This window comes from Dipodomys ordii, unplaced genomic scaffold (genome assembly GCF_000151885.1).
Source record: "Dipodomys ordii isolate 6190 unplaced genomic scaffold, Dord_2.0 Scaffold6, whole genome shotgun sequence".
Classification (NCBI taxonomy): domain Eukaryota; kingdom Metazoa; phylum Chordata; class Mammalia; order Rodentia; family Heteromyidae; genus Dipodomys; species Dipodomys ordii.
The window spans coordinates 12,382,930-12,397,681 of NW_012267222.1; the positions used below are offsets into that span (position 1 = coordinate 12,382,930).

General features: G+C 51.1%; 2 protein-coding genes across 4 annotated transcripts in view; both read right to left on the reverse strand.

Annotated features, from left to right (window-relative positions):
• Catsper4 (cation channel, sperm associated 4) overlaps positions 1 to 4,875 on the reverse strand; it is a 12,560-nt gene extending 7,685 nt beyond the window's left edge. The window contains exons 1-3 of the mRNA XM_013032313.1: positions 4,812 to 4,875; positions 4,635 to 4,771; positions 4,138 to 4,281 (exon numbers count right to left, since the gene is read on the reverse strand). Coding sequence (XP_012887767.1) covers positions 4,138 to 4,281; positions 4,635 to 4,771; positions 4,812 to 4,875 — 345 coding nt within the window. The remainder of the gene's footprint in view (positions 1 to 4,137; positions 4,282 to 4,634; positions 4,772 to 4,811) is intronic.
• Positions 4,876 to 5,903: 1,028 nt separating this feature from the next.
• Cnksr1 (connector enhancer of kinase suppressor of Ras 1) overlaps positions 5,904 to 14,752 on the reverse strand; it is an 11,212-nt gene continuing 2,363 nt past the window's right edge. The window contains exons 2-21 of one of the 3 annotated variants that reach the window (XM_013032969.1): positions 13,690 to 13,847; positions 13,406 to 13,587; positions 12,841 to 12,925; positions 12,415 to 12,456; positions 12,230 to 12,334; positions 11,588 to 11,647; positions 11,424 to 11,468; positions 10,958 to 11,059; positions 10,816 to 10,877; positions 10,489 to 10,562; positions 10,252 to 10,358; positions 10,146 to 10,176; positions 9,391 to 9,563; positions 7,966 to 8,039; positions 7,734 to 7,805; positions 7,464 to 7,537; positions 7,250 to 7,311; positions 7,056 to 7,155; positions 6,803 to 6,981; positions 5,904 to 6,471 (exon numbers count right to left, since the gene is read on the reverse strand). In XM_013032969.1, coding sequence (XP_012888423.1) covers positions 6,208 to 6,471; positions 6,803 to 6,981; positions 7,056 to 7,155; positions 7,250 to 7,311; positions 7,464 to 7,537; positions 7,734 to 7,805; positions 7,966 to 8,039; positions 9,391 to 9,563; positions 10,146 to 10,176; positions 10,252 to 10,358; positions 10,489 to 10,562; positions 10,816 to 10,877; positions 10,958 to 11,059; positions 11,424 to 11,468; positions 11,588 to 11,647; positions 12,230 to 12,334; positions 12,415 to 12,456; positions 12,841 to 12,925; positions 13,406 to 13,587; positions 13,690 to 13,847 — 2,051 coding nt within the window. In that variant the 3' untranslated portion in view covers positions 5,904 to 6,207. Of the gene's footprint in view, positions 6,472 to 6,802; positions 6,982 to 7,055; positions 7,156 to 7,249; positions 7,312 to 7,463; positions 7,538 to 7,733; positions 7,806 to 7,965; positions 8,040 to 9,390; positions 9,564 to 10,145; positions 10,177 to 10,251; positions 10,359 to 10,488; positions 10,563 to 10,815; positions 10,878 to 10,957; positions 11,060 to 11,423; positions 11,493 to 11,587; positions 11,648 to 12,229; positions 12,335 to 12,414; positions 12,457 to 12,840; positions 12,926 to 13,405; positions 13,588 to 13,689; positions 13,848 to 14,752 lie in introns of those variants that run through there. The other 2 variants (XM_013032960.1, XM_013032978.1) reach the window with 2 other exon arrangements.

The window sequence follows — 14,752 nt, forward strand, 5'->3', positions numbered from 1 at the left end:
CTGTGGCTCAAGTGGTAGAGCGCTAGCCTTGAGCTGAAGAGCTGAGGGACAGCGCCCAGGCCCAGAGTTCAGGCCCCACGACCGGACCCCTCCCCCCCAAAAAAAGAAAGAAAAAAAAATGAAATACCAAGCCATCTTGCCTTCTTACTTCCTTTTTTTTTAAACTTGGGGCCTGGGTGCTGTCCCTGAGCTTTTTTAGCCCAAGGCTAGCACTCTAGTACTTTGAGCTACAATACCACTTCCTGTTTTCTGGTGATTTTTTTTTGGGGGGGGGGTCCAGTCGTGGGGCCTGCACTCTGGGCCTGGGCGCTGTCCCTCAGCTCTTCAGCTCAAGGCTAGTGCTCTACCACTTGAGCCACAGCGCCACTTCCAGCTTTTTTTCTTTTTGCTTATGTGGTGCTGAGGAATTAAACCCAGGGCCTCATGCATGAAAGGCAAGCACTCTACCACTGAGCCACCTTCCCAGCCCATCTGGTGATTAATTAGAGATAAGAGTCTCAAGGACTTTCCTGCCTGAGGTTGGCTTCAAACTATGATCCTCAGAAGATCTCAACCTTCTGAGTAGCTAGAATTATAGGCATGAGCCACTAGCACCTGGCTCCATACTTTTTTTTTTTATGGCCCATGGTTGACTCAGTTCCTGGAGATTCACTGCCACACGTGTGGCGGGGCTGGAGGGTTAACTTTAAAGCTTATGGGTTTCTTGCCTGACTTCAATTCAGAAGTGTTTAAGGACTGGCTGGTTCTTTCCCCTTCTTATCCCTGTGGCTCCACCTGCTGGCCAATGCAGGTAACAGGCCCTACCCAGTATTAATGATAAGAGATTCTACATTATTCTTCTGTTCCCCTTACAAGTCTTCCATGCTTCTATGCCCTACAGAATGAAGTTCAAAATCAGTATGACATTCACAGACTTCTAGGGTCTGAGCTTCTTGGACACAAAACCTCCACCAGGATTTTAACAGTTTTGTTTGGGACCCATAGTAAGATATACAGCTTACAAAATAATCCTTCCTTGTTCTTCCTTCTTTCCCCTAGCCCATCCTCCCTTTGTCTCTCCTTCTCTTTTTCTTATTCCCTCTTGCTATATTTGGTCATCTGCCAAAACTCTGGCCTCTATAGTCTGAAATTATCTTTTTGTGTGTGCCTATACTTGAATTCAGAACTTGAATTCAGAACCTAGGCACTATTTCTCAGCATTTTCACTCAAGGCTCTACCACTTGAGCCACAGCTCCACTTTTGGCATTTTGGTGGTTAACTGGAGAAAAGAGTCTTATGGACTTTCCTGCCCAGGCTAGCTCGGAACCACAGTCCTCAGATCTCAGCCTCCTGGGTAGTAGGATTACAGGCGTGAGCCACTGGTGCCTGGCTCTGAGTTGATTTCATGACTGGTTTATGCTGTGCCCTCCTGTGCCCTGACTCTGCAAACTGCAAGTTCCTGCCTCCACCATTGGCCAATGGCCACTCCTCCTCAGTCTCTTCCACCTTTGCCTCTGTTCCTATGCCTGCCTGTCTTGCCCCTTTCCTGTCCTCATGCATACTCTGTAGGCCATCTCCACTCCTTAAGTCTAGCCACCCACCCTGATGACACTGACAGCTCTCAGCTGTCCATCTCCACTCAAGTGCCCTCGCTGCCTTTCAGATCTGGCCTCCAGCTCCTCTATGAGGACATCATGTGATGCGTCAGATGCTACACAGTTCAAACTGACTTTCACATCTTCCCCAGAGTTGCTTTCTTGGTGTGATGGGATACCCATCACTTGCTCAATCCAGAAACTTAATTTCCTGCCCTCCCTTTGCCTGCATGCATGAGGTGACAACTTGTGTTAACCCAAGGTAGCACATAGTAAGTGCTCACTGTTAGCTGTTGATGTAATCTATCAGGAAGGACATGCTTACACCATCCTACGAGAATGTGGTACCTAGAGAGTTGCGTCTGATCTCTTCTCACTCATTTGCCATTGTCCTGACCTATATCCCATCATCGACCTGGACATCTGTGATAGGCTCCTGCCCCATCCATTTCTCTCCCCCCCCTTTTTTTTTTTGTCAGTTGTGGGATTGAACTCTAGGCCTGGGCGCTGTCCCTCAGCTCTTCAGCTCAAGGCTAGCGCTCTACCACTTGAGCCACAGCGCCACTTCCGGTTTTCTGGTGGTTTATTGGAGATAAGAGTTTCACAGACTTTCCTGCCTGGGCTGGCTTTGAACCGAGATCCTCAGATCTCAGCCTCTCGAGTAGTTAGGATTACAGGTGTGAGCCACCGGCGCCCAGCTTTCTTCCTCTTCTTTTTTCTTTTTTTTCTTTTTTTGTTCGGTCATGGGGCTTGAACTCTGGGCTTGGGCGCTGTCCCTGCGCTCTTCAGCTCAAGGTGATTGCTCTACCACTTGAGCCACAGCACCACTTCCGGTTTTCTAGTGTTTTGTTTTGTATTTTATTGGAGATAAGAGTCTCACGGACTTTTCCTGCTCTGGCTGGCTTTGAACCTCGATGCTCAGATCTCAGCCTCCTGAATAGTTAGGATTATAGGCGTGAGCCACTGGTACCCGGCTTCCCTCTTCTTGATCCCCTTCCTTCCACACTGTGTAGTCTTACAAGTTTTCTAAAACATGTCTGTCACTTCTCTTTGATTTAAACATTGCCCTGGACTTCTACTGATATATAGAATATAGAATACTGACCAGCCTTCTTGACATAACAGGAAGACTGTGTGTGATCTGGCCTCTCATCATCTCTCTAAGTTCATCTGCCCTCACTACTCTGGACATATGGAATTTGAATGGCATCATTCATGTATAGATACTCCTTGTAAGAAATTAAGGCATTAAGCTGGACACTGGTGGCTCATGCTTATAATCCCAGCTACTCAGGAGGCTGAGAGCTAAGGCTCGAGGTTCAAAGCCAGGCCAGACAGGAAAGTCCATGAGATTCTTTTTTCTTTTTTTTGGCCCGGTCATGGGGCCTGAACTCTGGGCCTGGGCACTGTCCCTTCAGCTCTTCAGCTCAAGGCTAGCACTCTACCACTTGAGCCACAGCGCCACTTCCAGCTTTTTTTTTTCTGCTTATGTGGTGCTGAGGAATCGAACCCAGGGCCTCATGCATGCAAGGCAAGTGCTCTACCACTGAGCCAACTTCACAGCCCGAGATTCTTTTTTCCAATAAACTACTAAAAAAAAAAAAAAGCCTGAATTGGAGCTGTGACTCAAGTGATAGAGTGCTAGCCTTGAGCACAAAGAAGCTTAGGGACAGTGTCCAGGCCCTGAGTTCAAGCCTCAGAATCAGCACCAAAAAAAGAAAAAGAAAAAAGGAAAAGGAAAAAGAAGGAAAGAAAGGAAAAAGCAATTAAGACATCAAAGATAAGATCAAGGTCATCCTGGACTGGACTTTAAGTTAGACACAATAACTGTCTCATGTTTTGTTCTTCCCCATATATCTTTTTTTTTTTTTTTTTGGGTCCAGTCGTGGGGCCTGAACTCTGGGCCTGGGCACTGTCCCTCAGCTCTTCAGCTCAAGGCTAGCGCTCTACCACTTGAGCCACAGCGCCACTTCCGGCTTTTTTCTTTTTGCTTATGTGGTGCTGAGGAATCGAACCAAGGGCCTCAGGCATGCAAGGCAAGCGCTCTACCACTGAGCCAACTTCCCAGCCCTACTCCTCTCATTCTTTACTCTCAGCTTAAATGTCACCTCCTCCAGGAAGGCTTCTCTGTCCTCCATATTAGGTTCCATGTACTTTGTAATACTCAGGCACTTGTGAAGGTATGATTGAGACTTCCTGGGGCCATAACTGGATCTATTGTATTCTTACCTGGGAATTTTACACTGATTACAATCAGCACCTAGCTCAGGTGATTTTCTCTTAGTGATTGTTAAAGTTGGACACCATTCTCCAAAAGGTTAGCCATTTCCCTGTACACACCATTTCCCTTGTACACACCATTCTCTCCTGTGCTTTTATAAATCCAGTGCAATCCTCAAGGCTCCTGAGCCTTCTCCCCTGTGAAGTCTTCCTTGACCTTCAGATCCCTGGCCAATAGACACAGTTTAAGATATATAGCATCTAGTTCAAGATAGATGAGGAACCTGTGGCCTTGGGTCACCATTCAAGCCAATGGGGACAAAAGGAAAACTGGGGTCCCACCTGGCCATGGTAGGAGCTGGTCCGGAGAGCAATGGTGATGGCGTTGGTCACCAGCAGCAGGGCCAGAATCATCTGGAAGGTCGGATGTCGCAACAAGTGTTTGACGTACATTTGAGTGATGAACTCCTCTTTGTCCCAGGCATCCTAGGAGAGGGTGGAGACTTTGTGCAGGCAGCCTCTACCTGGAAGGTTCTCTGTGTTTAGGGGGAGCCTAAAAGGAACTCATCTGAGACCATGAAATGCAAAGCATCCAAGTTGCTATTTATGTAGTCACTAAAACAGATCATGGCAAGAGAGTCTTTTGAGGGGTTTGGCTAGTGAGTATTGTCATAATATAGGGTTTTCTATGGGGGCACTGCCAGGCAGGGGGAGTCACTTTGGGGTTCCTGCTAGGGAAGTTCCTCTAGGAGGCACGTATTAGGCAGAAGGCACATGTGCCCAGGGGCACCATTGCAGGAGGGGCCTGTACCTACTTCCTACTGTCCCCGCCTTCCTACCTTCCGACTTGTGATGTCCAGGCGGTTGATGAGCACTTGCTCATCGTGGCGGCTGAAGGGGTCATATGTGTTCCTCTGCAGGAGAGAGGAGGGGGTTCTCAGTGCAGCCACTGCCCCTGCCCACCCTGGGGTGCCACCTTAGGGATGGAGCCAGGCAAGGGGCCCCTACCAAGCTGCTCAAATTTTTGACGTTGGTGGTGTCAGTCCATTGCTGCCACCAGGCCTTTTGGTTTTCTGCCATTGTTGCTCTGTTACTTGTCCTCTCCTCCTCTTCAATGAAATTTTGCAGCAGGAAGTCTCACTCCCCCTCGTGGTGAGATCATAGAGGTGGCTGTGACCCCGGAGCCTTCCACATTCCACTCAAGAATTCCAGCCCCAGAGGAACCCCTTCCACTGCCTGAGGGCTGCTGGGATGGGGTCAGAAGGCAGAGGCTGATGGGAACAGAACTGGTTTCTTGTCCCTGCTGGACAGAGTTAGGCCTGTGTCCCAGCTCTAGATCTAGGAACATTTGTGAGACTTATCTCCAATTAGCCAGCAGAGGAGCCAGAAGTGGAGGTGTGATAGACTGCCAGTCTTGAATGAAAAAGCTAATGGATAGCTCCCGGGCCAAATTCAAGTTTAGTAGTGGTGTGCGTACATGCGCGCATGCGCGCACACACACACACACACACACACACACACACACACACACACACACACACACACACACACACACACACACACACACACGGTTTGTGCCAGGACTCTCCCCCCAGGGCACCACTCCCCTCCAGCTACCTGTCCTATCCCTGGGCTCTGAGGCCACCCATCCTGCCCTTCCATGTCAGGTATATGTCCAATCTACTAAGTGGAGGTATCTCACTGTCCCCACTAGAGATAGGATGGGCAATCCTGCTGGGGTGAGAAGACCATGAGTAGGAGCTAATGCTGGTAGGCCAGCACTTTAGGTGCACAGCACAGGCCAGTGACCCACACAGCCTAGGACATTCGCCCCAACCCTTTGGGGGGTAGATTTCCAATTCTAAAGTAAGAGCACAGGGGCTGGGAAGGTGGCTCAGTGGTAGAGTGCTTGCCTTGCATGCATGAGGCCCTGGGTTCGATTCCTCAGTACCACATAAGCAGAAAAAGGCAGAATTGGCACTGTGGCTCAAGTGGTAGAGCACTAGCCTTGAGCTGAAGAGCTGAGGGACAGCGCCCAGGCCCAGAGTTCAGGCCCCACAACTGGACCCCCCCCCAAAAAAAAAAACTAAAGTCAGAGCACAGATAGATTCATTTTAGATACAGGGATTTTATTCAGTAGAGAGTATCTCACATAGAATAAATACCTGTCCAGATTTAACTAGGGGAAACCAGCATTGCTGAGAGACAGGTTGGACAGAAGAATTTCGTCCTTACCAAGGGGGTGAAACAAAGTTCCCCTTGCCTTGCTCCAGGGCACATGGTGGGGAGAAACAGTGGAAATCCAGGCAGAGGCCAGACAGAATGGACTTGTACTGTTTCTATCCTTGAACAGAGCCCAGAAACAATGTCATTGTAGACAGGTAGTGATATGGTACTGGCTAGAGTGAGAGGTCAAGAGGCTGGAGGTTGCTCCCTGGGATCAACGGCACAGAAATGGGAGGGAGCCTCAGAGTCTGAGGTTAGGGATTGGGGGGACTGCTCTATAGAGTCAGAGGTCAGGGCCAGGGAGCTGCCCTCAGCCTGCACCACTCCCCTGGCTCCCAGGCTTTCTGAGTACAACTCCTGGTTCTGTTCTTTCCAACGACGGAACTTCTCTCCAGTGAGCTCAGGATCACCCAGCACTTCCTCCAGGGCCTGAAGCTCCTGCAGCTTTGCCTGTCAAGAGAGCAGGAAATGAGGAGCCATGATCACAAAGAGAAAGACAAGAGCCCAGAGCAGAATCTGGAGTCTTGTACTTAGAATCCAGGACTGGGCTAGCAGCCTCCCATGAGCCAGGGTGAGATTTCAAATCCCAACTCAGAACCTGGAAATTGGCCCAGTCCACAGCTGAGCCCAGACTGGAACATGGAACCCAGAATTGAGTCCTGAAGTCAGAGAACCAGGACCCAAACCCTAGAGTCCCAAGCCCAGGGAAACTGGGAGCCAGAGGCAGATACCAGAAGCCCAGAGCCCCTGTCCCTTGTCCTGCCCAGTGCCCCTAGCTGACCTTGAGTGTGCTCTGTAGCGCCCGAACACGATGCACTCTCTCATTGAGGTGGGGGTCTCGATTACGCCGCATGAAAGAGCTTCGCCACTGTTCATAGGTCAGGGGCTGTGGCTGGCCCAGGAGGGACACACCACCCTGCCTCAGTCCCCTTACCATTCCTTCCAGTTCTTCGCTGCCATCTGGGGCAATAGGGAGAGAATGAATATGTGTCCATCCCAGCCACCAGCCCAGAGCCCAGCTCCCAGCTTAGTACCTTCTGGAGGCCCAACGGATGTCCTTGGGCTGTGCTGGGTTGGGGAGGTCACAGGTGATGTGTCTCCACGGAGTGGACTCCAAGTCTGAGCTGGGCTAGGCTGAATCAGGACAGAAGATGAGGAGGGCAATAGCCCGAGCCCCATCTCTTGCTGTCTACCCCAACCTTCCACCCCCAAACAGACCCCTACTCACTGAGGCTGAGCGAGACCCGGCCTCATCATCAGGGTCTTCTGCTTCGGTCTCACTGTAGCAATCTAGGTGGGTGGGGAGGATCAGTTGGGGAACCCATGGGGCTTGGGGAGACCAAGGAGTAGGTTAGAACAACAATGTTCCAGTTCCCATCTCAGGAAAGGGAGAGGTTCAAGTGAGATCCCAACTCCTTCTCCCTTTCCTGCGAGGTACCAACCTTCCTCTCTGGCTGAGGGTACCGGCCCTGGAGACTGGTACTTGGAAATGCAAGTGATGAGACTGCGCACCCACCTGTGGAGGAACAACCAGCTCTCAGGGCGTTTCCATTCACTGACGCCCTACTTGCATTAGGGGATTTTCACCACCCAGGGAATTTCTGACCCATTTTACAGATGATAGAACTGAGACTTTGAGAAGTAAGCATGTTGGTCAGCCCCAGGAGTTTGGGATTTGCTATGTGGGAGTAGAGCAGAGAGGTGGTACTCACATGCTCAGATCAGACAGTGTATCAGCAGCAAAGACAAAGGGTTTGTACACGTCATGGGTGAGCTGGAACACACTGCCAAGAAGACAAGAACCACCACTCAAGCCTCCTTCTGGGTGGCCTATCCAGAACTCAGAGACCCTGGATCAGGAATCCAAGCCACCTGCCGTGCAACCAGCCCATACTGCCCCATTTCTCTCACCATGCCCCAATCCCACACACCCCAGGACTTAACTATTTCTTCTTCTGATCATGGCCACTTTCCAGACTGTAGTTGGAGACATTGATGAGGCCCTCAGCCTTCTCGTCCTGGGGGAATCACAGCATGAAGGTCATTTGAAGCCCCAAGCCCTCGGACCCATCAACTGCTCCTTAGTTACCTTGGGCTCCAGAGGGCAATGGAAAGGAGAGGATTTTTTTTTAGGCTGAATCACAAGTTTCAGGGCAGGAGGTGTGGCCAACGGGTACCTCTGAGCCACCAAGACATCCAGAGAAACAGCCAAGAGGAGTCTGTTTCTAAGTTCCTCTGCAGACTCATGAAGCTGCTTTATACCACTGAGCTTTGTAAACATCTTCCTCCTTTCATCTTTTTTTTTAAAACTTGTTTTGGCAGTATTGGGGCTTGAACTCATAGCCTAGTGCTTGCTAGGCAGATGCCCTACCTTTTCATCTGATTAACCCCCAAGTATTGCTTTCTCAGAGAATCTTCACTACTCCTCCGACTAGGCCAGATACTTCTGCTAGGCTCCCATCCAAATCTTTTGGGTTTTTCCTTCCTCTTAGCACTTGTTCCCCACATTGTCCCTAAATATGTATTGATCCCTCTTCCCCGCCAGCCTCTAAATTCTAGAGGGGTAGGAGTTGTCCAATTCCTTCTTTGTCCAGTGTCTAGACTGGAGCTGGGCTCAGCAGGCACCTGAATATTTGTCTAATAAATGACTGGGTAAGTCATCACTAGGTATGAATATCAGAAGAGGAAGGAGAGATGGGCAGAATAAAAGTGATTTTCTCTACATCTTCTCCAAACAATACCTCTTTCTCTTCCTCCTCCCTCCTTCACCAGTGCTGGGATTCTAATTGTAGTATGTGCACGCTGAGAACACTGTCACACTTCTACCCACTTCAAACTTCTTTTCTACACATGTGAGCTCATTTGTCTCTGAAGCACTATCCCCACTTCACCAATGGGGATTGGAGCCAAGGGAAGTCTGGGGCCCACCAGTGATGACAGGAGTAGGTAGAATGGTGGAATAGAGATATGAATTGAGGCCCTAAGAGCAGGGTGTTCTTGGATCACACTTGTAATCTTAGCTACTCAGGAGGCTGAGATCTGAGGATTGAGCAGTCTTAGGCTCAAAATGTTACAAGTGTCACCTCTGAGCTGGGTGACTCTGAACAATCCATGAGACTCTTATCTCTAATTAACCACCAAAAGAAGGAGAAGGAGAAGCAGAAGCAGAAGCAGCAGCAGCAGCAGCAGCAGCACCCAGAAGTAGAGCTGTGGCTCAAGTGGTAAAGTAACAGCCTCGAGCAAGAAAGCTAAGAGACAGTACCCAGGCCCTGAGTTCAAGCACTGGGACTAGGAGAAAAAACCAAAACAAAAACCATGGCCCTGAGCTGAGTCACTGGTTACCTGTGTGAGTGAACAAGGCCATCTCACCTGAGGCTGGCGGTACCAGTACAGCATGTGTCCCTTGAGTACAAACCAGCAGCGCCGCCAGCGGGGGCCCATGAAGCCACTGGGCACCTTGCGCAGCAGGAGCCAGCCATTGCAGTCGGGCAGGCCCAGCTCCCGGCATGACACCCGCCTGCGGCTCAGCCTTGTCGCCACACCTATGGCACAGCATAGGACACTTGGTGAGAGGTGGTCACAGTATCTTGATCCCCCAAATTTGCTGTCTGACCCTACACTTTGGACTCAGAATGTCCCACAGGTGTGACCTCAGAACTGGGGTGACTGGTTTAGAGATGAAACCAAAGATTGGCAGATGAGCCATTTGCTCAGTCAGAACTGGCAAGAGGCCTGGGCCGGGAACCTGGGCATGGGATCCTTGAACACATGTCTCCAGAGAGGCTGTGTGGGAAGTGGGTGGGGTAGTCCTGCCCAGATTTCTTTTCTTTTTTTGGTCGGTCATGGAGCTTGAACTCTGGGCCTGGGCACTGTTCCTTAGCTTTTCAGCTCAAGGCTAGCACTCTACTACTTGAGCCACAGCGCCACTTCTGGTTTTCTGGTGGTTAATTGGAGATGAGTCTCATGGACTTTCCTGCCTGGACTGGCTTTGAATCTCAATCCTCGGATCTCTGCCTCCTGAGTAGCTAGGATTACAGGCATGAGCCACTGATGCCTGGCTCCAGCACTAGATTTCTTAGAGCATCTCATATGGGGGTCCTCACCCCACCAGGAGCACTCATTACCTTTTGATTTCTTCTGATCAAAGACAGGACTCTGAAAGGACCACAAAAGGGTTAGAAAAGGTCTAGGTTCAGAGCCCACACCCCTGAACTGAGCCCCTGATCTTGCCTTGTCAGTGTGCTGTGAGGTCCGTGGAGGCTCTGCTATTCCTGCTGGGAGTGCGACCGGAGATGCTGGAGGACTAGAAAGGGGCTGGGGGTCAAGGGAGGTGGAGTCTGTCAGGGAGAGAGAAGGAGGTCCATGAACCCAGCCTCAGGCCTGGGGGTTGATGCACCTAAGGGCAGAGGCAGACACTTGGATACCTTTGCCCAGGGCCTCTGCCACCTGACGTGGCATTGAAACTACCTGTCCACGCAGGGTTGCTCCCAGAACTTGGGTCTGAAGTCAGGTTGAAGGCAAAGACGTCTTCAGATGAGACTCTGGGGGAGCAAGGGGAGATGAGATGAGGCCCTGGTCATCCTAATCAAGAAACACCTTGGGGGGTAGGGGAAGACGGTGGGGGGGAGCAGGGGGAGATGGGAAGGGATGGGAAGGGGAAACAAAGGAGGAGGCAACAATGCTTGGTAAGAAATGTACTCATTATCTTGCCCATGTAATTGTAACCCCTCTGTACGGTATTTTCACAATAAAAAAAAGAAAAAAGAAAGAAACATCTAAGGCGGAGCCTATTACCTGGGAGACAATGGAGCCAGGGCCAATGATTGGCTTCTCAGATGTGGGCAGTCCAGGGGTGTCTGGAGAATAACCAGAAGTAGGGTGATGCAATTGATGACAAGGGTATGAAAGCAGGTGGGGTGCGGTGGGGAGCAGGTACCTGTGGAGGGGTCTCTGGCACTGGAATCTTCTTCAGCACTAAGCTGACCCCAGCTGCTTCCCTCAGCAGCTCCTTCACCATGTTCTTGTGGGTCCAGCCCACCTAGGAGATAAGGGCAAGGGTAGGGCAGAGACCCTAGGCTGGTATCAAGCTGGGCAGAAGGCTCTGAAGCAGCTCAGCAACTCTTGCTCTGGTACTCAGAGCTCTTCCTCCAGGGATCCTCACAAGCTTTCACCCAAGCTCTGCACAGGCAGATGAGAGGGCCTGGGGGCAGGGTGGCTGAGAAGAATATGGGGGCTCTTATCTACGTAGGGCCTGACCTGTCCTCTGAGCTGGCGTATCTTGTGGAAGGTAGCATCTACAACCCTGATCTTCCCAAAGAGCAGAACCATGGCTGCCCTCCTCCCATCCCAGGATCCACTCCATACCAACCACCCTCCACCACCTCCTGGTCCCCCTCACTCACCACCACCTGCTCGTTGATCTGCACAACCTCATCTCCAAGCAGGATCTGCAGACGGGAGTCAGAAGAGACCTGGTGTGGGGAATGGGGCCTAGAGAGTGAGCTCTTCCAGGGCCTGAAAGCCAGCTTGGCTGGCAGCTGACAGCTTTAGAATGTGGGGCTCTCACCTGGGTGCCAACTCGGGACACAAAGTGCAAGCAGTTGCTGGTGGTGTGGATTTCTAGGCCCTATGGAGGGAAAGGCTACATTGAGTGACAGATTGGGGGGATGGGCAGCAAAGCCAGTGGGTATAATCTCTGCAAGGCACCAGGACTCTAAGGTAGGCAGATCTGGCCTTAAATTGGTACTACGCCAACTTGCTTTCTGATTTGGGCTTGCTGCATTTCTCTGCTGATACCTCTGACAGGACCAGAAGGAAACTAGGTTGATAATTTCTGGGCTTACAGATTCCCTGAAAGGAGAGGAACAGGGAGAAGGCTGGGGGCTCTGATTTTCCCATCTGGCCAAGATTAAAAGCAGGAAAGCTTCCATCTTCTCCTGTCTCTCCTACCTGCCCCTGAGGCCCTTTCATGTCTGGGTCACAGGGGTAAAGCATGCCACCCAGGGCCACATGCAGGTGTAGTTCCCCTGGGACTGGGGAAAGTACTAAACAGTGGTGAGATGCCAGGTGGGCCCTCTAGGGTCCCGTTTAAACATCTGCATAAAGTAGGCTTCCATCTAGCAGCACGGGATATTGGGCTTCCTAGATCATATTTCAGGACTCAGACAAGGCTGCCAAGGGGTTAGGAGTGAGAAGGGTCCAGACTCACGGAAGGGTCGTCCAGGTGCACCTGCTCTAGCACAGCCCTCTGCTCCAGCAGCTCCTTGGGGCTGCAGCTCAGGATGTTGTGACAAATCCCGGCCACGTGGCTGCACTGGGGGAGGGAAACAGGTTATCTGGATGACCTTTACCCCATCTTCACCCCCCCGCCCCGTATCGCCCCCAAAGACTCACAATCCTCAGGACTTTACTCTCCTTCTCAGCCTCTGAACAGTCCTGGAAACAGAAAGAGAACAGGGGCCTCCCTGAATGAGGGAGTGGGGTGCTGCCGTCTCCTGAGGACATGACCCTGCCACCCCTCTCAGCTTCCCCTAAACTGGTCCCCTGCCTAGAACTATGGGACCTTAGAGTTTCAACCCCAAGGTATCCTCACCTCTAAATACCAGGCCCACAAAAGTTGCCATGCATCGTCTCCCTTGCCACTCCTTCCAAGCATCAAACTTCTAGAGCTTCCATTTCAAGACCCCATACCCAGAGGAAGGGCGTCCTTTCCTGAGCAAGCTCAGCCTCTTGCCCCAGCCCTCACATAGAATCCTGGTCTGATTCACGGGTTATAAAAAGCTCCCGGGCATAGGCCAAGCCTGAACCATTTGTTCCTACCTCTTGCAAGACCTGGCTCAGTTCCCCACACAACAACCCGATCTCCTGGCAGGCGGAGAAGTCATTTAAGTGGGAGAAGAGGTACCTGGCAGGAAAAAAGACTCTGTGGGAGCTGATTTCTCAGCTGAGGCTGGGGGCCAAGTCTGCCCATAGGTTTTGTTTTGGAATAGAGATGACTGATGCCTTAAAGAGCTTAGCCCTAGCCCAAGACTTATTTGTCACGTGAACATTAGATAGCTGTCAGTTATGATTTAACTTGAAATGTAACAAGTCTCCTGAAGGAGCTAAGAGGGTGGATTAACAGGGAAAGCTTCCTTGGGGAAGTGATGTATCACCTGAGACCAACAGACAAGCAGAAACAGTGAAGGAAGTGGAAGCTCCCTTTACTGGCTGTTGATAAAAACAGGGTGGAGACAGGAACCCAAGGAGCCTATTGGCTCTGACTGACTTTTTGACCCACGCTGCTTTATCTGATCAAGAGCCCAGCTCTGCTTTTTTTTCATCTTTCCTTGAAGGAGGCCAAGGATATGAAGGGTCCCCTCCCCAGTCACCCCAACCCTAGTACCTGTTGAGCCAGAAGAGGAGGGCACGAGCCTCACATACTAGTTCCACAGCTGCACTGAGGACATTGGTAGGGGTCTCTGCACAATTGCCCAGGTGGCCTTGGACTAAGCTCTGCAAAGCCTGGGTCCCCTTCAACAGCCTCTCCGTCAGGCTCTGCAGGTTGTCTGTCTGTAGCCCAGAGCTCTGCACCAGAAAAGGGTAGGTCATCTCCTAGAAGCCGCCAGCCAGCATGGGCAACCTCCAGATTGGTGACTGCTGCAGCCAATGTAGCCAGAGCCTACTCACCAGGGCCTGGAGCTGTTCTACCCCATGTAGAATGAGCTCCTGATGGCCCAGGGGCCACACGGTCAGAGCCTCTAAGCTGCGGGGGCAAAGTTGGAGCAGGTGCTTGCCAGGTAGCTCCCAGTCTTCAAATGGATAATCCTGCAGGGAATCATCGAGGCCTGGAGGGAGAGCAGAGGTCAGCACGGCAGACAGATGTCCAGACCATCAGTTCTTCACTCCCACAAGGCCTGTTTCCTCCCCTAGTGACCACCCCAGGCTCAGGTTGTGTGCTGTAGCTGTATCTACTGAGTTAAGGATGATATAGGGCAGCTTCAAAGAATGGTTTCCAACCTGAGTGCTGGTGGCTCATGCCTATAATCCTACCTACTCAGGCTGAGATCTGAAGATCCAGGTTCAAAGCCAGCCAGGCAGGCTGAGTCTCACAGACTCTTATCGCCAATTAACCAGCAAAAAGCTAGAAGTGGGGGTATGGCTCAAGAGGTAGAGCACCAGCCTTGAGTGAAAAAACTCTGAATTCAAACTCTAGTACTGGCATTGGGAGAGAGAGATGGGGAGGGATGGAGGGAGAGAAGGAGAGAGGGAACTTGACATGGATGTCAGACACTTGGTCCCAGTACTTGGGAGGCTGAGGCAGGAGGATTAAGTCTGAGTCTATCCTGGGCTAGATAATGAGACCCTGTCTTTAAAAGAGAGAGAGAGAGAACAGATCAGTAACAGCAGCCTCATTGGGAAACCTGTTAGAAATTTCAGCCAGGTATCCTTTGGCCTGTAATCCTAGCTATCTGAGAGGCTGAGACCCCTTCACAACCCATAGCTGGGTGCACTGGCACATGCCTGTCATCTTAAGCTATGTGGGAAACTGAGATTGGTAACACTGCAGTTTCAAGTCAGACCAGACAGAAAAGTTCATGAAGCTTTATCCCAATGAAAAGAAGCTGGGTATGGGCTGGGAAGGTGGCTCAGTGGTAGAGCACTTGCCTTGCATGCTCGAGGCCTTGGGTTTGATTCCTCAGCACCACATAAGAAAAAAGCCGGAAGTGGCACTGTGGCTCAAGTGGTAGAG